This window comes from Chlorocebus sabaeus, chromosome 2, assembly GCF_047675955.1.
Source record: "Chlorocebus sabaeus isolate Y175 chromosome 2, mChlSab1.0.hap1, whole genome shotgun sequence".
Classification (NCBI taxonomy): domain Eukaryota; kingdom Metazoa; phylum Chordata; class Mammalia; order Primates; family Cercopithecidae; genus Chlorocebus; species Chlorocebus sabaeus.
The window spans coordinates 40,667,870-40,689,863 of NC_132905.1; the positions used below are offsets into that span (position 1 = coordinate 40,667,870).

General features: G+C 51.5%; 2 protein-coding genes across 9 annotated transcripts in view; one reads left to right on the forward strand and one right to left on the reverse strand.

The window, feature by feature from the left end:
• The first annotated feature begins 9,313 nt into the window (after positions 1-9,313).
• Positions 9,314-18,500, forward strand: TP53INP2 (tumor protein p53 inducible nuclear protein 2). Of its 4 annotated transcripts, none has more exons than XM_008021459.3 (5): positions 9,314-9,551; positions 10,398-10,514; positions 13,725-13,898; positions 14,377-14,545; positions 15,116-18,500. In XM_008021459.3, the coding sequence occupies exons 3-5, from the start codon at positions 13,775-13,777 to the stop codon at positions 15,363-15,365; spliced, it is 543 nt and encodes a 180-aa protein (XP_008019650.1). In that variant the 5' UTR covers positions 9,314-9,551; positions 10,398-10,514; positions 13,725-13,774; the 3' UTR covers positions 15,366-18,500. The 4 variants fall into 4 exon arrangements, with proteins under 4 accessions (XP_008019650.1, XP_008019646.1, XP_008019641.1 ...); XM_008021450.3 differs by having other exon boundaries at positions 9,316-9,551; positions 14,257-14,545; XM_037982846.2 differs by lacking the exon at positions 9,314-9,551 and adding an exon at positions 9,723-9,818 and having other exon boundaries at positions 14,257-14,545.
• NCOA6 (nuclear receptor coactivator 6) overlaps positions 17,684-21,994 on the reverse strand; it is a 120,283-nt gene continuing 115,972 nt past the window's right edge. For all 5 annotated transcript variants that reach the window (XM_073008105.1, XM_008021501.3, XM_008021496.3 and 2 more), the window contains exon 15: positions 17,684-21,082. In XM_073008105.1, the coding sequence (XP_072864206.1) occupies positions 21,039-21,082 (44 nt within the window). In that variant the 3' untranslated portion in view covers positions 17,684-21,038. The remainder of the gene's footprint in view (positions 21,083-21,994) is intronic.

Genomic DNA, 21,994 nt, shown 5'->3' on the forward strand with positions numbered 1-21,994 from the left:
GGCAGAGCCAGCCCAGGAAACATGGAACATCTATCTGCCTCTGGCCTGTTACCTCTTTGTGTTCCTATGAAGCCCCGCCTTTTTTTTTTTTTTTTTAGATTTTGGCAGTTACTTGGAATATTCTTTTTTTTTTTTTTTCTTTTGAGACAGAGTCTCTCTCTGTCGCCCAGGCTGGAGTGCAGTGGCCGGATCTCAGCTCACTGCAAGCTCCGCCTCCCGGGTTTACGCCATTCTCCTGCCTCAGCCTCCCGAGTAGCTGGGACTACAGGCGCCCGCCGCGTCCTCCAGCTAGTTTTTTGTATTTTTTAGTAGAGACGGGGTTTCACCATGTTAGCCAGGATGGTCTCGATCTCCTGACCTTGTGATCCGCCCGTCTCGGCCTCCCAAAGTGCTGGGATTACAGGCTTGAGCCACCGCGCCCGGCCGGAATATTCTTTCTCTTTGATACTCCACTACCTTTTTCTTCATACCCCAATTTATATTTCTGTGTCATCTCATTCAGTGGAGAGGAGGCATCTGAAAAACCCATCAGCTAGATGTGTAGGGATTTAATGTTCCTACATTAATTGTATTTTAGGAGGCATCTAAAAAGGACGATGCTTAACTATGAGGAAAGACACGATAATAATGGAATTCCTGGTACCGGTGGAGAAGAGATCCTAAGGCAGAAAGGCCTTGCTGTCACTCTTCAGTCATGTTGATAGGCAGTGCCACAAAGGGCTTAAGAACGTGGCACTGAGGCTGGGCACCATGGCTCATGCCGGTAATCCTAACACTTTGGGAGGCCCAGACAGGAGGATTGCTTTAGCCCAGGAGCTGAAGACCAGCTTGGGCAATATGGGGAGACCCCGTCTCTATACACAACAACAACAACAAAAAATTAGCCAGGTATGGTAATGCACACACGTAGTCCCAGCTAATGGGGAGGCTGAGGTGGGAGGATGGCTTGAGCCCAGGAGGTTGAGGCTTCAGTGAGCTGTGATTGCACTACCACACTCCAGCCTCGGCAACAGAGTGAGACCCCATCTTAAAAAAAAAAAGAATGTGGGCACTGGAGCCAGGCTGCAGGCTGACAGATTCGTATCTGTCACTTAGCAGCTGTTAAACCTTTGACAAATAACCTCTCTGTGCCTCAGTTTCCAAATCTGCAAGATGGAGATAAGAGTAGCTCCTTTATAGGACTGTTGTGAGGCTGTAATGAGATATTACATGAAAAGCCTGTAGTCCCAGCTACTCAAGAGGCTGAGGCCGGAGTACCACTGGAGCCTAGGGTTCAAGTCCAGCCTGAGCAACATAGTGAGACCGCCATCTCTAATTAAAGAGAAAAAAGAGAGAGATTTAATCTCTCTGTAATCCCCATCACTTTGGGAGTCTGAGACAATTGGATCTCTGGAGCCCGGGAGTTTGAGACCAGCCTGGGCAACATGATGAAACCCCATCTCTACTAAAAATACAAAAATTAGCCGGGCATGGTGGCTCATGCCCATAGTCTCATATACTCAGCAGGCTGAGGCACAAAGAATTGCTCGAGCCCAGGAGGCAGAGGTTGCAGTGAGCCGAGATCGTACTTGGGTGACACAGCAAGACTCTTTCTCAAAAAAAAAAAAAAAAAAAAATCAAAGGGCCTCTGATCTGTGCCAACCACTCCTTAAAATCCCTTTGGTTCTCTCCAATCTCTCACATCCCACCACTGCCTCTCAGTGGCCTTCACTCACCAAACCTGTTACTCTCCATGAAAAACTGTACCCCCAGGCCCTTTCCCTCAGGCCTCACTTTTTTCTTTTTTCCCTCTCACCTCTCTATCCTGTCTCTGTTACCCTGTTATCTCAGTTCCATATCTCAGAAGCCTAGAAAGCAGGCAGACAAGACAGAACTCTCCTTAAAAAGTGAGGGGCAGGCCAGCTGTGGTGGCCTATACTATAATCCTGGCACTTTGGGAGATCAAGGCAGGCAGATCGCTTAAGACCAGGAATTGGAGACTAGCCTGGGCAACACAGTGAGACCTGGTCTCTACAAAAAAATTTAAAAATTAGCCAGGCATGTAGGTGTGTGCTGTAGTCCCAGCTACTCAGGAGGCTGAGGCAGGAAGATTGCTTGAGCCCAGGAGTTCAAGGCTGCAGTGAGCCATGATTACACCACTGCACTGTAGCCTGGGTGTCAGAGACGCCATCTCTAAAAAATAAAAAATGTGAAGGCCGGGCGCAGTGGCTCACACCTTTAATCCTAGCACTTCGGGAGGCCAAAGTGGCAGGACTGCTTGAGTCCAGGAATTCAAGACCAGCCTGGGCAACAAAGTAAGATCACATCTGTACGAAAGAAAGAAAGAGAGGAAGGGAGGGAGGGAGGGAGGGAGGGAGGGAGGGAGGGAGGAAAAAATTCACCAGACATGGTGGCACAGGCTTGGATAATTTTTTAAAAATTATTTGTACAGAAGGGGCCCCACTGTGTTGTCCAGGCTGGTCTTGAATTCCTGGCGTCAAACCATCCTCCCACTTTGGCTTCCCAAAGTTCTGGGATTATAGGCGTGAAGCCTGTGTGTACTGATTTTCTGTTGCTGTGTAACAAAACCTCCACAAACCTAGGGGCTCATGACAGCACCTGTTTATTAACTCACAATTCTCTAAGTCAGAATTCTGGGCACAGCTCATCTGGGTTCTCTGCTTGGGATACCACAACGCTGAAATCAAGGTGTTGGCCAGGTATGTCCTCATGTGGAGGCTCAACTAGAGAAAGATCAACTTCCAAGCTCCCTCGGGATGTTGGAAGAATTCATTTTCTTGTGACCATATTAGTGAGGCCCTGTTTTCTCACTTTCTGTTGGCAGGGGACCACTCTTAGCTTGTAGAGGTCCCTCTTGGGTCCTCATCAGGTGGCCCTCTCCACACATGGCAGTTTGGTCCTTCATGGGAGCACCAGCTGCTCGAAAAAAATGACTCTGTTAGGTAAAAATACTGTACGTTTTTGAAACACGCACCAACTGTTTAGCTCTGTGATTGTGGGCAAGTTTCTTCAAGCAACCTGAGCCTCAATTTCCTTATTTGTAAAGCTGGGAAAACAACAATGCCCATCTTGGAGGGTTACAGGCACATAGAAAAATAATAAATATAAGCTGCTGTTTATATTCTTTTTTTTTTTTTTTTTTAACAGAGTCTTGCTCTGTCGTCTAGGCTGGAGTGCAATGGTGTCATCTCGGCTAACTGCAACCTCCGCCTCCCAGGTTCAAGCAATTGTCCTGCCTCAGCCTCCCGAGTAGCTGGGATTACAGGCATACACCACCATGCCCGGCTAATTTTTGTATTTTTAGTAGAGATGGGGTTTTGCCATGTTGGCCAGGCTAGTCTCGAACTCCTGACCCCAGGGGATCCACTGCCTCCCAAAGTGCTGAGATTACAGGTGTGAGCCACCACACCCAGCCTACATTAATTCTAATGAATAGACAGGGTCTAGACACAGAGAGATTAGATGAGTGAGGGGCAGGGTTCCCTACATGGAGGAAACCGCAAGAGCAAAATCCTGGAAGCAGGAAAGCTGGTGGTTTATTTGCAAAGGGTATGTGTGTGCATATGTGTACAGAGAACTCTGAAAGAGTAGGTGAACACAGCTTTGCTTATCCCTCCAGTCAGAATTTACCAGCTGCTTACTGTGTACCCGGTACCAGGAAAGGGTGCCCCGCCAGCAGTGTGAATTCAGCCTGGGAGTGAGAGGGAGCCAAGGAAGAGCCATGAGTTGGAGAGGGAAGTGGTCTGAGCTTCAGGAAGTTAATTTGCTTCTAGCAGAGTGGTTGACTCAGCAGGAGGGAACCCCCTTCTCTTCTGCACCCTCTCCTCCCTAGCCTCAAAGCCTGCTAAGGACCCAGTTCCCAAGCAGAGACCCAGGCGGGAGTTGCACAATCTGGCCCTGTCTGGGCAAGACAGATAGGATGCAACTCCAGATGCCAGTTCCTTTTCTTTTGCTCCTGGATGGCCCCAAAGCTATCCCTTCTAACCATGATGGTCAAGGAGGGATAGAACAATTTCTCTTTTAAATGTTACACGTGGGGTTGGGCACAGTGGCTCACACCTCTAATCCCAGTACTTCAGGAGGCCAAGGTAGGAGGACTGCTTAAGCCCAGGAGTTTGAGACCAGCCTGGGCAACATAGGAAGACCCCCATCTCTAAAAAAAAATTAGTAAAATAAAGTTCTAAACGTGGGAAATCATGCTGGGCACTCAACTACAGCAGCTCACTTGGGTACTTGTCCACACTCATAAACATACCCCTGGGACCCCAAAGTCACTGTCCCACCCTCACACCATGGCAGACGGACTCAGACTAAGCCAGGCTTTTGACTTGCTGCCACCTGCCTCTTCTCTCTGAAATGAATCCTGTCCTGATCATCACCTCCTTGCTGACAGGGCCATTAAGTACAGTTCACACAAACAAGCCACGATGCCTTGAAGTTGAGCCTGGGAGGTATGTTAAGGGAGCATGGAGCCAGCCATTCTACTGATGGGGAAACTGAGACAAAGAAAAAGGAAGTGACTTGCCGAGGCTCAGGCAGTGAGCCCAGGAAAGACCAAGACTGAAATCTGACAGTCAGGCCAAGGTTTATACACACACACACACACCCCGCCCACAATTTGAGTTACTCTCAAATGTAGATATCTGTGGATTGAACAACAAAGGGTTTTGTTTTTTGTTTTTTGTTTTTTTTCCCTGAGCCAGAGTCTTGCTCTGTTGCCCAGGCTGGAGTGCAGTGGTGCGATCTCGGCTCACTGCAACCTCTGCCTCCTGGGTTCAAGTGATTCTTCTGCTTCAGCCTCCTGAGTAGCTGGGATTAAAAGTACCCGCCACCACGCTTGGCTAATTTTTGTATTTTTAGTAGAGACAGAGTTTCACCATGTTGGCCAAGCTGGTCTGAAACTCCTGAACTCAAGTTATGTGCCTGCCTTAGCCTCCCAAAGTGCTGGGAATTACAGGTGTGAGCCACCCGGACCACAACAAAGCTTTTTGAATAGAAGTTCTTGGAATGTGGCCTCTTGTTAATGTGTAGGCCCATCTGTTGGGGTAATTTGGGGATTATGCCTGCTCTAGCTGGCTTTACCAATGAAATGTTTTCTCCTCTCTGTCTTAGTTTTTTCACCGGTAAGATAGGAAGAGTTTATTATCTATGTCAGAGGGATTCCTCTCAACCTCACTCTCTATCTCAGGGCAGGGGGCAGGGGAGGGTGGGGAAGGAGGGGAGTGGTGAGCCAGTTCTCCAGCCAAGCGCAGAGACTGGCTCATACCCGCAAGTACACACAAGGTCCTTTGAGCGACACACACAGGCTGACACATCACTTAAGGGGGCAAGAGGGGGGCAGGCAATGAGAGTGGCAAGCAGTGGGGAGCCCCCAGGTGAGGGCAAGCCCAAGGAATAGAAGGGCGGCCTCATTTTTTTTTTCTTTTTTTTTTTGAGATGGAGTCTTGCTCTGTCACCCAGGTTGGAGTGTAGTGGTGCAGTCTCGGCTCACTGCAACCTCTGCTGCCCAAGTTCAAGCAATTCTCCTGCCTCAGTCTCCCGCGTAGCTGGGACCACAAGCTCACACCACCACGCCTGGCTAGTTTTTTGGTATTTTTTAGTAGAGACAGGGTTTCACCATGTTGACCAGGCTGGTCTCGAACTCCTGACCTCAAGTGATCTGCCTGCCTCAGCCTCCCAAAGTGCTGGGATTGCAGGCATGAGCCACTGCACCCTGCCTGAAGGGTGGCCTCTTGACCTCCAGTCCTGGAGCCCATGAAATTGGGCAGGTACTCACACCTGGGCATGGGTTAGATGGGCGTGGGTCCCTATTAACTCTGAGCATGAGCTCATGTGCACGTGTGTATATGTTTATATATGGGTGCCTTCATTGTATGCACAGATACGCCTGATTATCCATGTGCGTGCATAGGAATGACACCCTCTGTCTGCTTGGAAATGAGACTCCAGAGTTACCCCAGCATGATGCTCACTGCCTCATTTTTTTTTTTTTTTTTGAGACAGTGTCTCCCTATGTTGCCTAGGCTGAAGTGCAGTGGCATGATCACACCTCACTGCAGCCTCAACCACCCAGGCTCAATTGATCCTCCCACCTCAGCCTCCTGAGTAGCTGGATCTACAGGTGCAGGCCACCACACCTAGCTAATTCTTGTATTTTTAATAGAGACAGGGTTTTGCCATGTTGACCAGGCTAGTATCGAACTTCTGGGCTCAAGTGATCCTCCTGCCTCGGCCAAAGTGCTATGATTACTGGCCTGCACCACTGCGCCCAGCTCCGCTGCCTCTTTTTACAGCCCACTGGCCCAGACCAGGGTCTCAGAATACTAAACCCACTTTCTGGGGCCAGGGTCAGTAGATGGCTTTGCTGCTGTGTGATTCTAAGCAAGTATCTTGACCTGCGTGTGCCTCAGTGGACTTCAGTTTCCTCACCTATAAAATGAGGGGTTTGGATGAGTTGAGGTCTGAGGTATCCTCCAGCCCAGATAATAAATCTTTGTAGTGGACAGGAAGAATGGGTCCCATTGGTTTCAGGAGGGGACTTCCATGGGTACCTGTGACTCTACAGAGAAATGGAAGACTGAGATCTGACTTGGCAGCCTAGAAATGGGGTTCAGCTAATGCTGGGAACAGAGTCCAGTCACTTAGGGTACCAGAGTGTAGCCAAGAGCCCCCTTTTCTGGGCTTGGGGAACCAGAACCATGTGCTCAACAGACCATTGCCTGTACACAGGGCAGAGTGCAGGTGTACATTCCTGAACCAGCCACCCTTCTTAAGCTTCAAGCTATAACTACTGAGCCTTTGATGAAAGTCTACTCTATGCCACACCCCCACAAGCTGGGTGGGGGCAATACATGGACAAAGACCCTGCCCTTGGGATGCCAACCATTCACTTGAGAAGACATACACACATACAATGAGTGATCATCATTTACTGTTTACTGAACAAATAAATGACTGTCCATCAAGGTAGCCATCAACTGGTAGGAAGGAACAAGGAAGGCTACCTCGAGGAAAAAAGGGTAAGTAGAACCTCTCTCTCTCTCTCTTTTTTTTTTTCTAAGAGACAGGGTCTGGCTCTGTCATCCAAGCGGGAATGCAGTGGCTTGATTATAGCTCACTGTACCTAAACCCAAGTGATCTTCTTATCTCAGCCTCCTGAGTAGCTGGGACTACAGGTGCATGGCATCTGGCTAGTTTTTTCATTTTTTGCAGATAACGGGTCTCGCTATGTTGGCCAGGCTGTTCTTAAACTCCTGGCCCCGAGCAATCCTCCTGCCTTGGCTTCCCAAAGTGCTCGGATTATGGGTGTGAGCCACCACACCTGGCCAAGTAGAATCTTGAAGACAGGAAAGATCTGGATTTCAGAAAGTTCTGAAGAAGGCATTCCAGGCAGGGGAAACAGCTTGAGCAAAAGGGTGGAGGTGGCAAAGTCCCATAGAGTGAACGAGGAGTTTGACTTTAGCACAAGATGCATGCAGGAGAAGGGGAGGTGAAGCTGGACAGAACTGGGGCTGGAGCATGAGGGGCATGAGTACTGTGTTAGGAGTGTGGGGCTTTAGGAGCCACATCAGGTTTTAGAACAAATAAGTGGCTTGACAGGAGAGATGTGTTACGGATTATTTAGTTAAAGTCAGCAAGTAGGTCTGAGAGGGTATGAAGTTAGCAGGAAGTGGCTGTGATGGGCAGAGGCTCAGAGTTGCATGGAATGAGGACACTCTGGGTATAACACTACAAGGGCCACAAGGCGACTCCCCTCTCCACCCCTCAGCCTCAGGTTATTTTTTTCTGGCTTCTTCCTCTGTCCCTAGGGTTAAGGAGTCCCTTGGGGGTTTCAGATGAGGCTGGGACAGAGTTTTATCACTAGTGCATTAACCTCTGGCCTAGGTCACCTCTGGCCTCCTTTTGGGCTAGATGGGCAGTTCTCAGACCCTCCCCCACCAGCCCTGCTGTGCTGACCTAGAACCTCTGGCCCTGGAGATTCTGATATGTGTATTTGTGGTCTCTTCTCAGGCATCTCCCAGGCCACTGGGAGAGCTGGGGCCTAGAACATCGGGTGGGCGGAATCCTGAGGGCAGAGAGTTTGGAAGAATCTTACAATGGCAGCTCTAGAGGGAAGCCTGGATATGTTGTTTGACAAACTGAGACCCAGAGAGGTAACATGACTTGAGGTCACACAGCAAGTCTAGGGCACCGACAGGACTGAAAGCCAGGACTCTGGGGAGCCTGAAGCGTCCTGAGGTTTAGACCATCTGGTGCATGTAGAGAATGGAGAGGGTCAGGGCTGGGAGCTATAGGTTCAAATCCTGGCTCTGCCATTGACTGTACTTTTGAGACCTAGGAAAGTCAAGCTCTGTGAGTCTGTTTCCTCAGCTGTAAAACGGGGAAAATATCCACCTTTTGGGGTTGTTGTGAAGATAAAAAAAAACACACATAAAGCACCATAGCACAGGTCGTGGCACACAGTAAGTGTTAAATACATGTCAGCTAGTGGTATGGTGGTGCAAAAGTAGGTGCCTAATAAATGTTGAATGCATTGTTGAATATGAGTTCACACACTAACAGTGAGATTGTGAGACTCAGCTTCCCCACGTGTAAATCAGGACTCCTAATCAGCCCCTGTCCTGCCGCTTCTGTACAGCCCCAGTAGCAACGTGGATTAAGGAAGGTGTGAAAACGTTCAAGTGCAGAGCCCTCTCAGGTCAATGTTTACTCAGCACAGGGCAATTCCTCTCAAGTCCTACTCTGCGAAATTTCCCGTCAGCTTCACTAACTTCTCTACATTCCCAGATGCTCCCCCGGAACCGGGGATGGGGAATGTCCCTCTTCTCTCAAGCCTGCAGAGCTGAAGAAAAACCGGGGTGGGAAAACAAAGTGTGTAGGGCTGAGGAGCTGAGTCCGAGGAGGGAGGGAGAGCAGGGAGAAGGGCAGTGGGGAGAATGGAGGTGCACAGACGTGGTGTGGATCGAGAACAGGGTCCGCATCGCGGGACTTGGACATAGGATGCAGTGAAAGGATTTGGGGAGCAGTGGGAGAGGTGAGGGTGCTTCGATCCGGGAAGAGTCAGGAAAATGAGGAGCCGGTAGGAGGGAGTGGAGATCCTCCTCGCGGAGAGCTCGCCGCGGCACAGGGCTCCCAGCTCCCCGCAGCTGCCTCCCCGAACACTCACCCTCCCGGTTCCGAGAACGTTTCCCGGCCCGAGCGCCCGGCCCGCAAACCGGGAGGGGAGGGGCAGGACGGGGGGGTGGGGATCCGCAGCCCGGGATTGGCCGCCGCCCCGCTAGCCGGTGACGCGAGGCGGGCGGGCCTCTTTGTGACATCACAATCAGCTGTTTGAACGTTCCAATTTGTGCCGTGAGCCCCGCCGCAGCGGCGGCACAGACTCAAAGCCCGGCGGGCGAGCTCAGCAGCCCGGAGCGACCGCGGCCCCGCCGCCTCCCCCGCGAGCCCCCGCGAGCCCCCGCGATGCGGCCTGGCCTGTGAGCTGCCGGCGACCCTGGGACGCCCCGCCGCACAACTACCTCAACGCCGTGCCGCCCCCCTCCCGCCCCCAGGTGAGTCCCGACCCGGGTGGGCCTAGGGGGCTCCCCCGCCACGGACACGCCTTGAGCCCCCCGCGCCCGGGCCTTTGTCTCTCTCCGCCGGCGGCCGCCGGGGCCGCGTTCCCGGCTCTCAATTGGTTGCCGCACGCCCGGTAGACCATGACGTCGTTCTATTTGCATATGACATTGAGACGTCACCAAGGCCGGCACCGCCCCCACAGGCTCGGGTCACTTGTCCTCCCGTGACCCGGTAGCCGCTGTGTCGGGGCTGGGCCCTGGGTGAGACGCTGCAATCCAAAGGGGGCTGCAGGGGGTCGGCGATTTCCTAGGGCTAATCCAGGGGCTGGGGTCAGGCCTCTGATCCCCTACTTTCTCTTTGCAACCTGAGAAGGAGTCAGACGGTGCTGCTGGGCCTAGGTCGAGGGGGTCGTCAGGAGTTCGGGGCTACCTTGGACTCCAGGTGGTTGGGACAGCACCAGATGGTGGTGGGATCCCCTCCCTCCGGCTCCAGACTCCGCCCCCAGGGACTAACAGAATAACATCCTCCTAATCCCTGATTTGTGTGCAGCGCCTTAGCTGATGTCACTCCCAGACCCAAAATGAGGGGTCTTAGACCCCAGTTCATGGAAGGGGCAACAGGCTCAGAGAGGAGAATTAGCTCACTCGAGGTCACACAACCAATTAGAGTCATGCTCACTGAGTGACAGATGCATTATTAGCCAGGGGCATAGACATAATAGAGGCTCAATACAAGTGGTAAGGTACACATCTTCCTTTCGCTGGGGACCTGATCTTGGGCTCAGCCTCATCACGGTTTGATAGGCTCCTAGGTCTCCTTACTCCTGGACCTTTTTCCAGGGAATCTCTGCAGATTGGTTCACGTTTTGTGGTCCTGACCCCTTCTGTCCTCACTGTACCTTGGAGTCCTAGAGTCCAATAAAATCGCTGCCTCCCAGCTGTTTGGATCACAGAGAGGTGAGTCATTGGCTGCCTCGGGGTGTCTCCAGGGCTGATGTTGGGGTTGGAGGGTGGGGTGAGGGTTCCCTCTATTGGCCCTTTACCTCCCCAACTTCCTAGGTTGTCAGCTAGGAAGGGCCTGACCTGGCCTAGTGCAGACAATTCCAAGTGTTTTGCTGCTCCCTCCTCACCTTTGCCCAGAGAGTATAGGAAAAGGGATAGGATAAGGAGAGTTTCTGACTTAAGTGGATGGGCCTAGAGGCTGAACCAGGAACTCCATTCCTGCTGGGAGTTTGCTCAAGGATGGGCTGGGGGTAGGGATGGCTTAGGGCATAAATGCTATTCTGGGCAGAGCTGCTGTAGTTATTAAAGGGAATGGTTCTCCCTGGAGCAGAACTGGGAATGTGAGAACCTGGAAGCTGGCAGGGCTGGGAAAGGAAATCTGGGAGGCTTCCCAAGTGGTCAGGAGAGGGGGCAGGCACTGGCTGGCTGGTGCTGCTGTCACTCCTGGCTGTCACTGACTTGCTGTGTGACCTCAGACAGGGAGCTTCTCCCCCGAGCCTCCCTCCCCTAAACCTATCTGAAATTTGAGGAGGCACAGTGCAGGCTCTGGTACACAGTGGGTCTTCAGGAAGTGCATGCTAAATCTTGGTGCCAGTAACCCCAGACCCTTTTGTAGCTAGGCGAGGGGTGGTGTGGCTAGGTCAAGGTCTTTTTCACCTCCCTGTACCCCTGCATCATTGTATTCTTGGGGATTGTTTGCTGAGTCTTTCCTGACATCCTCCTAATCTGGACTGGATGCACAGTAATGTGGGACTAGGACTGCCCTGCCACTATCTAGCCATGTATTTTTGGATAGATTATGTCTTCTTTCTGATCATCACATTGTAAAATGGGCTGGGTGAATATGATGGTCCCTGAAACAGCTCTTAACTTCTCTTTCATATTCCATGAAGTAGTAGGTTCTTGGAAGGAGGATGTGCCTCATTAAGGCCTTGATATTCCCTTCCTTCAAGAGGGGCCAAACTTTCTGGGCTTTTGGCAATGGAGTCACCAGCTCCCTGTGGCTACAGATGGGTTGGGATACATGAATTGTGCTGGGCGGACACTAGTTGGGGGTGGCGCCACCTTCTTAACCCTTGTAGATCTCCCACCCCCATCCCACCAGGGAAGCCAGCATCTTGAGCCTCCTGTGAGTCTGCAAATGTGGAAATATTCTCAGGGTATGGAAGTGAGGTGATTCTGCAGCAAGTGTGAAAACACTTCCAGGGAATGGGGGAGGTAGCAATAAGCATGGCAATACTGCAGGTGGATTAGCAGAAAGAGGAGAAATACCTCCAGGGAAGTCTGGACCTGCCCCCAGGAAGTTCTACAGGAAGTGTGGAAACACCCTTAGAGAATGGTGACAAGTGGCTCAGCAGCAAAACCATTGAGCATCTTTAGGGAACAGGTGTGGAGAGTCAGTCAGGCTTCAGGTACTGGGGAGTATGGCCAGCAGCCCCCAGCCAAGCTCTAGTCCTGAGGTAGGCTGGCATGGGGAGGGGGTAGATCTAGAGCTACCACCTTGGTGTTTCCATTTCTGGAGTAGGGGGCCTCTCTCTTCATCTTCACCCAGGGAAGGATTGGTTAAGGGCTTGCCTGGGTCTGGGTCCAACCCTCAGTGCTCATCCTGAAGGGCCCCTGGAAACTGACAGCTCCCTTCCTCCATCATCGCCTCCCACTGACCTGCTGTCTCCCTGAGCCCAAGCAACCTGATCTTCCTCCTAGCCTGGGATGCTGCCCTTGAACAGGAGCCCAGGAAAAGGGGGTCAGAGGGGGGAGGGCCTGCCATCTTTACACCTCATATGACAGACACAACCGAGCCATGCCAAATCACATGGTAAGATGGTAGCAGTTCTATGGGATTTCTGCTGGCCAGTGCTTTTCAAACCACACAGGCTCCAGGAGTGGTTCTTAGTCTCTCGGGTCAAAGATTGCTGTTGAGGAAATCATGATGAAAACCAAGGTCCTTTTTCGCAGAAAAATACACATGGACCATGACCCCTGTCCACCAAGTTGAAAATATCAAATTCAGACAGACACCCAGAAAAGGCAATAGAATATGGTGATTCTGGGTGCTACCTCTGGAATCTGATAGTGTGGATTCAAATCCCACCTTTGTCTCTTACTAGCTGTGAGACTTTGGGAAAGTTAACTTCTCTGTGCCTCAATTTCTTCAACTGTAAAGTAAGGATAATAATTATCTACTTCCTGTAGTTGTTGTGAGGATTACATGAGGTAATGTAGGTAAAGCTGCTTAGTATAGTGCCAGGAACATAAATGTTAGCTATTATTATTATTATTATTATTGAGACTGAGTTTTGCTCTGTCACCCAGGCTGGAGTGCAGTGGCGCCTTTGCAGGTTCCAGTGATTCTCCTGCCTCAGCCTAGGATTACAGGCACCTGCCACCACGCCCAGCTAATTTTTGTATTATTAGTAGAGATGGGGTTTCACCATATTGGCCAGACTGGTCTCTAACTCCTGACCTCAAGTAATTCACCCACTTCTGCCTCCCAAAGTGCTGGGATTACAGGCGTGAGCCACCGCGCCCGGCCTAGCTATATTGTGATGATAACAAGCAGACAGTATGGGCAATTTCCTCCCTGCCTGGAGAACTCCTGTTTACTCCTCAGAGTCCAGCTTGGATGTCCAATTCTCTGGAGACCTTCCCTGGCAGAGCTGTGTCATATGTCATTCTATGTTCCTAAAGCACCCTGTAATAATAACTATTAGTTTGTTGAGTGCTTACCGTATGCCCAGACATAGTTCTAAGCACTTTATAAGTGTTTAGCTCATTTAGTTCTTTCCCCCCGCCTTTTTTTCTTTCAATAACTTTGATATAGCTCATTTAATTCTTATTAGAGCCTGGAGGAGGATACTATTATTAGCTTATTTAATTCTTATAAGAGCCCGGAGGAAGGTACTATTATCATTGTCTTTTGACAGATGAGAAAACTAAGGCACAGATAAGTTAAATAACTTCCTAAAATCATACAGAAGATTTAAAAAAAAAAAAACAACCAAAACCTAGATTTGAATACAGAAAGCACATATCCTCAAAGTGTCCGCACATATCCCTGTTGTGTGTACCCTTCTGCCTGCTCTGGGGGTGGTATCTTCTGTCCTCTGCCCCAAGCCAGGAGTGGGGTGAACTTCAATCATCTCAACGTCCTTCTATGATTCCCAGGTTTTTGCACTGCCATAGGGTGCCCCCGTGAGGCCACTTCGCCCCCCACCATGTTCCAGCGCCTCACCAGCCTCTTCTTCAGCACCCCCTCGCCGCCTGAAGACCCCGACTGCCCCCGCGCCTTCGTGTCGGAGGAGGATGAAGTGGACGGTTGGCTCATCATTGACCTGCCGGGTGAGGTCTGGGTCTGCCTCCTGGGCCTGTGAAGTCATTCTAAGGGCAGATGGCCGAGCAGAGGGGAAGGGCGCTGCTGGAGGATTGGGGAGTCCCCCAAGCCTACTGGAGGTGGGGTCACGGGACCCCTTACCATGAGAGGCGGGGCCCTCTCCTGGCGGCCCAGGAGAGGACGCACGTCAGGTCCCCTAGGGCAGCAGGGCGAGACTTCTGGCCCGTGGGTGCCCCGGGGAGCTGCGGACGGGCTGCGGGTCTGACTAACGATGCCCTTTCTCTCCCCGCCCCCTTGTCCGGTGTGCGTGTGTGTCCCTCCTCGCTGCTCCCCTCCTCTGCACGGCTCCCAACCCGCGCCCCTTAGACAGCTACGCGGCTCCACCCAGCCCCGGGGCCGCCTCTGCCCCCGCGGGCCGCCCTCCGCCCGCGCCCTCCTTGATGGACGAGAGCTGGTTTGTTACCCCTCCCGCCTGTTTTACTGCAGAGGGGCCTGGACTCGGTCCCGCCCGCCTCCAGAGCAGCCCCCTGGAGGACCTCCTCATCGAGCACCCCAGCATGTCCGTTTACGTCACCGGCAGCACCATAGTGCTGGAGCCCGGGCCCCCTTCCCCGCTCCCGGACGCGGCCCTGCCAGACGGCGACCTCAGCGAAGGGTGAGCGAGCCGGGGGCGGAGCCTGGATGCCCAGGGAGACGGATCTTGGAGGCCAGGGTCCAGGCCAGGAGGCTGGGGTAGCGGGCCAGCCCGGCCCCGCGCTCGAGGGGGTAGCGGCCTTGGGAGAGTTGCGTTTGAGACAAAGTAGGGGGCCCGTGAGCCGCAGGGCGAGGCTAGAAGCGGGCCTGAGGATGGAGGGGCTGGGCTGTTGGGTGGGAGAGGCGTGGCTTTGTGGCCGGGGCGAGGCTTGGGAGGGAGGGGCGTGGCTAAGAGGCCGGGGCCGGATTTGGAGGCTTGAGGAGCGTGGCTGGAGCGTCTAGGGAGTGGGACTTAAACAGAAAGGCAAGGGTGGAATGGGGAGTGGGGGGTCCAGTCTTCCCCGAGGTCTGGTTTACCTGTTATGGGCTAGAACCGAGGAGACACCTCCGGGTTGGCACCCACAAGAAGGGCGTCGGGCACCCCAATCTGAACGGACGCAACTGCACCAAAGCAAGGGTGGGAGATGGCAGCGCCCCCTAGCCCCCCCACCCGGCTTACCCGGCTTGACCGAGCCTCGCTCTGTACCCACAGGGAGTTGGCGCCCGCCCGCCGCGAGCCCCGGGCCGCGCGCCACGTCGCTCCTCTCCCAGCGCGGGCGGCGCTGCTGGAAAAGGCGGGCCAGGTGCGGCGGCTGCAGCGGGCCCGGCAGCGGGCGGAGCGCCACGCGCTGAGCGCCAAGGCGGTGCAGCGACAGAACCGAGCCCGCGAGAGCCGTCCGCGCCGATCCAAGAACCAGGGCAGCTTCATCTACCAGCCGTGCCAGCGCCAGTTTAACTACTGAGCGTCCACCGGCCGCGCCGCGAACCCCTTGCTGACTCCCGATCCCTGTCGGGCTCCTCCGACGCCTCGGGCTGGACACCGAAACCTCCCTTCTTAAAGCGTGTGAGGTTAGGTGATAGCCGACACCCTCAATATCCCCATCTCTGATCGTCTAATCTGCCTCTGAACCCCTTCAAGCCCCCTTCACCCTCACTCCTTCTGGCCCCCATACCCAGCATCTAATCATCCATGCCCCCTACTCCTGACCCCTCCATCCTTTCTTCTCCGGTCCCCATCCCTGTCTTTCCCCTTCACCCTTGCCCTTCAGTCCTCTACCTCTGGCCCACCCCTATTTCTGAAAGCTTCTTCCAGTCCCTGATCTAGCTCATTCCTCACTTTCACCTCCCACCTTACATGAGTCACACTATCCCATGGTTGGCATTACACTTATTCCTGTTCCCTTGTTCTTCATTCCCAGTAATTCCCTCCCAAATGGTGGGGACCCTGAGCCCAGCTCTGACCAGCTAGAGCCTTTGCAGCCTGGGCTGCTGTCATTGCCCTCTAGTAAGGGCTCAGGGTTTTGCTAATTTTAGTCTCCCCTTCCTTCTGCCTTGGGGACGGTACTCTGTGGAGCTACTTAGGCCTGGAAAGGTACAGTATGTAGAAGAGGACTGTGAGATGTGAGTTAGAGGGAGAAGACGGAGGGAATCTAGGGAACGAGGCAGCCTATTGGAGATGCGGACAGGACAGACACGTTGAGAAGCTGCAGGGAGCAGGGCACCAAGGGAGTGTGCACTGTGCTTGCTCAGAGAGGCCAAACCCTGCTCCCAGGCTGAAGCCTGGAGTCTGCCCCCACTTCCCTTTTCTATAATCCACCCTTGTGCAGGTCCCGGAATCTGAAGGGCTTAGTCAGTACCTTGCCACTCTACCCCTGACATGTCACCCGAGTAGAAGCTGGGCAAGGCCCCACCATCCTGGCCATCTTTTCACAAGCCCAAGGTGCTAGAACTAGCTTAGGAGACATGCAGGCCACACGGCTTCTAGGCAGGGAAAGGGCACACACTCTAGGTCAGCATGCAGAGCAGTGATGCTGGAGGACACACCATGGGGTGAAGTCATCCCAAGGCTGACAGCTCAGCTTTCACCTTGCCTCTGGCCTTGTATTTCACACCCTGCTCAGTATGGCTAGCCAGCAATCCTAAGTAGGAGTCCAGGACCCCTACTGTCCCAATCCGCAAATTGTTCCTATCCAGGTTCAGGGCCTTCAGGGGGCCTCTTTTCATTTTCTCCCACAGGCCTCTCTTTCTTTCTAGGTTGCTGGGGAGAGATGGGTGCCCTATGGTCCTCCTCCCCTCCTCCTCCAGTAAGTACCTGGAGGAGGGAACCTGAATCCCTGGGGGAGACAGACGGGGCAGGGGCCACCGGCCTCCCCCTTCTTGCGGTGAGACTGAATTTTGGGCTCAGACACCAGCAACAGCCTCCTGGGATGCCCCGAGTTGCTTCCCATTTCCTCTTTCTAGCCACCCTTTTCTAGTGTGTGCCCACTCTTCCTTGGAACTTTTAAGACTTCTTGGTACATATGAACATAAGTCCTCCACTCACCCCAACTCTAGGTTTCCAGGCCTCCCAGCCAAGCTGAGGCTTGGAGAAAACTCTGCATTCCCATGAGGGCAAAGGCAGCTGCCCTCCCTGACCCTCTAGCCCCAGGCCTCATGGGGGATATGTGGGGAAGGGATGGGGTATCCCCATGGATGCTGGGATGAGGACAGAGGAATACCTGATGGGGTCTCCTATTCCAGGGAATAAGCCAAATTAACACTAAAAACGGATCAAAGCTCCCACGCCAGTCCACTAGGGCCCCAGTAGTTGACAGCCTTGCTCCTCTCCCCAAGTTCTCCTTCAGTTACAACCTAGTTGCTTTTATTCTTCCAAAGCTACCACTTGGGCACTTCACAGCCAGCCTAGGGTCTTCGGCACCTCCAAGAGCTGAAACTCCCTCCAACCCTTCTTGCCTACTCCTCACTGCCAGCTGGGACCTAGGCTCAGTCCTTTGTGGTGCCCATGATCCTTCTGGTGGGGGAAGAGTTTAAGTTATAGGGCATTTGGCTCAAATTTTAAAAGGCCTTTTCTTTACATGTATTTCTGGAGGCTCCTGTAGTTCTAGAACCCAATCTCTCACGTGGCAGGTTGCAAGGCTATTTTTTTGTACCTTTCCTATAGATTCTGTAGCATTTGAGTGTGGCAATATTTTAATTGTGTATAGATTTCTAAAAACCAACACTACTCAGTCTCCTGCTAGTCTGACTCCTGAAGCATCAGCCCTTGTCATACTGTATTGACTGTGTACGTGCCTTTCACCTTGAGCATGCTTCAGGATTTTTTTTTTTTAAACCACAGAACTTGAATATATGAGGGAACCAGAGTTCAAAGTCCTATGCAACCTTAGGAGGGGGTTAGAGACTCTGTTTTGATCGATGTTTTCAGAGGCCCTAGAGTTTGTACCAGTTTGTGAGTATTAATGTCAGTACTACCAGCACTTTGCCAAAACTGTGTCAGAGGGACCCCTCTTTCTAGAGTGAGTCCCAGTTACATCAAAGAGTGACTTCCAGTTATTCCCCAGTTAAGTCTGAGTGGGTCCTTCAAGCTGGGTGTCTTTCCAGCCTTTGCCAGTCTAGTCCCAGCAGGGCACCGTGTATGAATGCAGTTTGGTGCTGTTTTAGAGTATGCCTGCTCCCCAGCCCCCTGCCTGGAACCTTCTAATCAACTTGCTCTGACCTATAATGTCTTAGGTGCAATAAGGACCCCATCAGAGCTCTTGGATACCCCCCTAGATCCATGTGGCTTTACATGAGGGGACTGAATGCAGACACACCATAGCCCCCTTCTACTACTTTCCCTCTCGCCCTGCCACCTAGTTCCACATGGAACCAACAAGTTGAGTGCATCCCTGTTGGATGTTTTGAGACTGGCTGAAATGAGGAGATTTTGACCATGTGACGTGTCAACAGACTCAAGGAAACAACCACCTCAACTGGGTCATGTGGCATGCCTGTGTGTGTGTGTAACAGAATTCTGATTGTTAGACTGTAATGCTATTCCTCTATGGGAGAAAAAAATTAATATAAAGAAAAACAAATAAAAATCTATTTAAAGCACATGATCCTTTCTGCCTGAGTTGAGCTTAAGTATGAGAAGCACTTTGTAATCTTAAGCACAGTAGTGGCATAGGATATTATGATAAAGCTGACTTTGGTTCTGGTGTGTGTGTCATGGGACAGGAAGAGGGGAGATAAGCTTACTGGGAACAGAGCCAGACAATGGGGTCTGACTCATAAATGACGACTATTAGGATCCTTATAATGCAACACGCATATATGAAGACAGCTGAAATAGAGATGAGAATAAGAGCATAACAGAATGACCAACTCATCCTTTTGGTTTCAGGCACTGGGTTAGAGCAAAGGCAAGGAGCCACTGGAGGGAAAGGATGAAGTCTAGCCCTAGGGGAGATGCAGCAGAAGGCTGAAGCCCAGGCTGAGACAAGGCCAGGGCCCCCAGCATCAGAGTCTCCTGAAAGTTGGGGGTAGGGTGGGGCAGAAGCAGCTGGCTTTGGAGACTACACACATTTTGAAGCAGGGCAGCCAGAGTGAATGAAATGTAGTGAACATCTCTGAAATATATAACACAAAATGACCCCTCTAATTTGGAAGCTGCTCCATCTTTTTTTTTTTTTTTTTTTTTTTTTTTTGAGACAGAGTCTTGCTCTGTCGCCCAGGCTGGAGTGCAGTGGCCAGATCTCAGCTCACTGCAAGCCCCGCCTCCCGGGTTCACGCCATTCTCCTGCCTCAGCCTCCCGAGTAGCTGGGACTATAGGCGCCCGCCACCTTGCCCGGCTAGTTTTTTGTAGTTTTTAGTAGAGACGGAGTTTCACCGGGTTAGCCAGGATGGTCTCGATCTCCTGACCTCGTGATCCGCCCGTCTCGGCCTCCCAAAGTGCTGGGATTACAGGCTTGAGCCAACGCGCCCGGCCGAAGCTGCTCCATCTCACCACAGAACTGGACTGAAGGTGGAAACCTGACCTAAACTGGACTAGATTCTTTTTTTTTTTTTTTTTTTTTTTTTGAGACGGAGTCTTGCTCTGTAGCCCGGGCTGGAGTGCAGTGGCCGGATCTCAGCTCACTGCAAGCTCCGCCTCCCGGGTTCACGCCATTCTCCTGCCTCAGCCTCCGGAGTAGCTGGGACTACAGGCGCCCGCCACCTCGCCCGGCTAGTTTTTTGTATTTTTAGTAGAGACGGGGTTTCACCGTGTTAGCCAGGATGGTCTCGATCTCCTGACCTCGTGATCCGCCCATCTCGGCCTCCCTAAGTGCTGGGATTACAGGCTTGAGCCACCGCGCCCGGCCTCTTTTTTTTTTTTTTTTTGAGACGGAGTTTCACTCATTGCCCAGGCTGGAGTGCAATGGTACAATCTTGGCTCACCGCAACCTCCGCCTATTGGGTTCTAGCAATTCTCCTGCCTCAGCCTCCCCAGTAGCTTGGATTACAGGCATGCGCCACCATGCCCAGCTAATTTTGTATTTTTAGTAGTGACGGGGTTTCTCCATGTTGGTCAGGCTGGTCTTGAACTCCCGACCTCAGGTGATCCGCCCGCCTAGGCCTTCCAAAGTGCTGGGATTAGAGGTGTGAGCCACCACACCTGGCCCTGGACTAGATTCTTGATGCTGGCATAATCTTACAGGCCAGTCTGGGCTTACCTCCTGCACGGAAGATATGTAAGCACAATTGTTTTGGATCTATCCACCATGCATATGGAGAAGCAATGTGTGACATGGTGAAAAAGTGCTGTCTCAGCTGCTGACAGCTTCCTGTCCCTAGAAAATCCTGGGTGGTCATTGATCTCCTCTAAGTTGGTTTTGTTATTTGCATCAAAAGAAATTTGAGCAATATATATCAAAGTACCTGGCATAGTGCTGAACAGGGTTGGTTTCTTCAAAGCCAAGAATGAAGTGAGGGAGCAAGTATGTACATTTTCCTCAACTTGCCAGGCGGACATCTCAGGTGCGATGAGGACTAGATGGGAATTCCATTCACAAAGAAGGTTGTGTCTGCTTATTTAAGGTCCAAAGAAAGAGCTTATCACCCAAAAATCCCTTACCAATAACATAACTTTATGTTCTATGACAATGACATTTATTTAACACATTATTTCGCATTGTACAAATCCTTAGATTCTCTTTATTCACTGGTCCATTTCTACAACAAATACATCCAAAACACTATATAATAAAATTATTTACAACATTTCCAAATGAGAAGATTGCTTTTGCCCCCACTACTGCTATTCACACACAGTACTTCCACAGCACAATACGTCATTAGGAGATCTAAAAATGCTCACCCTGTACTCTAGGCTGCTTAGGAAATGTGAAAACTAATAACATTTATAATGGCATTAGCTCCTTTCAATACAAGACAACATTTTAGAAACCTTGAACTTCAACTCGCAACACCAAAAGGGCTCAACAATCCTGCTTTCCCCATTGCACTTTATGAAACAGGTTGCAGGGACTAGGAAAAGGGCCATATTATTAAAATTACTAACTGTACAGAAATTGATTTAAAAAAGTCACAGCTCAAAATTGCTCTTTGTAAAAGTCACACACATTTACAAGTATCAAGTCGCCGTCCTGCTTGTTTACTTGGATTTTCTTCGCTTGGATTGCACCGCACTGGTTATGTCTGTCGGGGGAAAGAAAGGACGTGTTCAGTGGAGGTTAACACTTTATAGCAGTACCCTTTAGGCAGTCCACAACAAGCAGGGCAGACCTAAGGGGAGCCCTACTTGACTCGGAATCTGTCTAAGAGGTGCTCTGAATGGAGCACAGGCTTTGCTTGATGACCTATGTGGGAAGAAGGTGTGGTCCTGCATTGGGCAGAATTGGGGGAATGTGACAAACGTGGTGGGCGATGAAGCACACTGACTAGAGAAAGTGCAGAGTGGAGACAGCCTTTGTAGCTGGGCAATTCACCCACTGTTTCCCTCACCAGTTCCCATCATACAACGAAGTATGAATAGATAGATTGACAATGCTTTTGGTGGAAATCAACGAGTAATGCCATAAGCAAGTAAGTAAGTTGTGTTAGAGTGCAAAAAAAAACCTGCCTTGGGATCCCTTTTGGAGCCAAGCTATTGTTTCACAGTAAGGAACCATTTTTGTCATGCTATAGTCAAGGTCTAAACAACATGACCATGGGCTCTGGTCAATGAGTGTCTACTATGGCCCAGCCAGTTATATCAAGACTGTGGAAGGCTGGGCGTGGTGGCTCACGCCTGTAATGCCAGCACTTTGGGAGGCCAAGGCAGGTGGATTGCCTGAGGTCAGGAGTTTGAGACTAGTTTGTCCCATCTCTACTAAAATACACAAAAATCAGCAGGGCATGGTGAAGTGCGCCTGTAATCCCAGCTACTCGGGAGGCTGAGGCAGGGGAATTGCTTGAACCAGGGAGGTGAAGGTTGCAGTAAGCTGAGATCCCACCACTGTACTGCAGCCTGGGTGACAGCGAGACTCCGTCTCAAAAAAAAAAAAAAAAGACTGTGGATATATCAGTCATGAACTCAATTCAGAACAAGCAAGAGTCCACTCTGAGTCC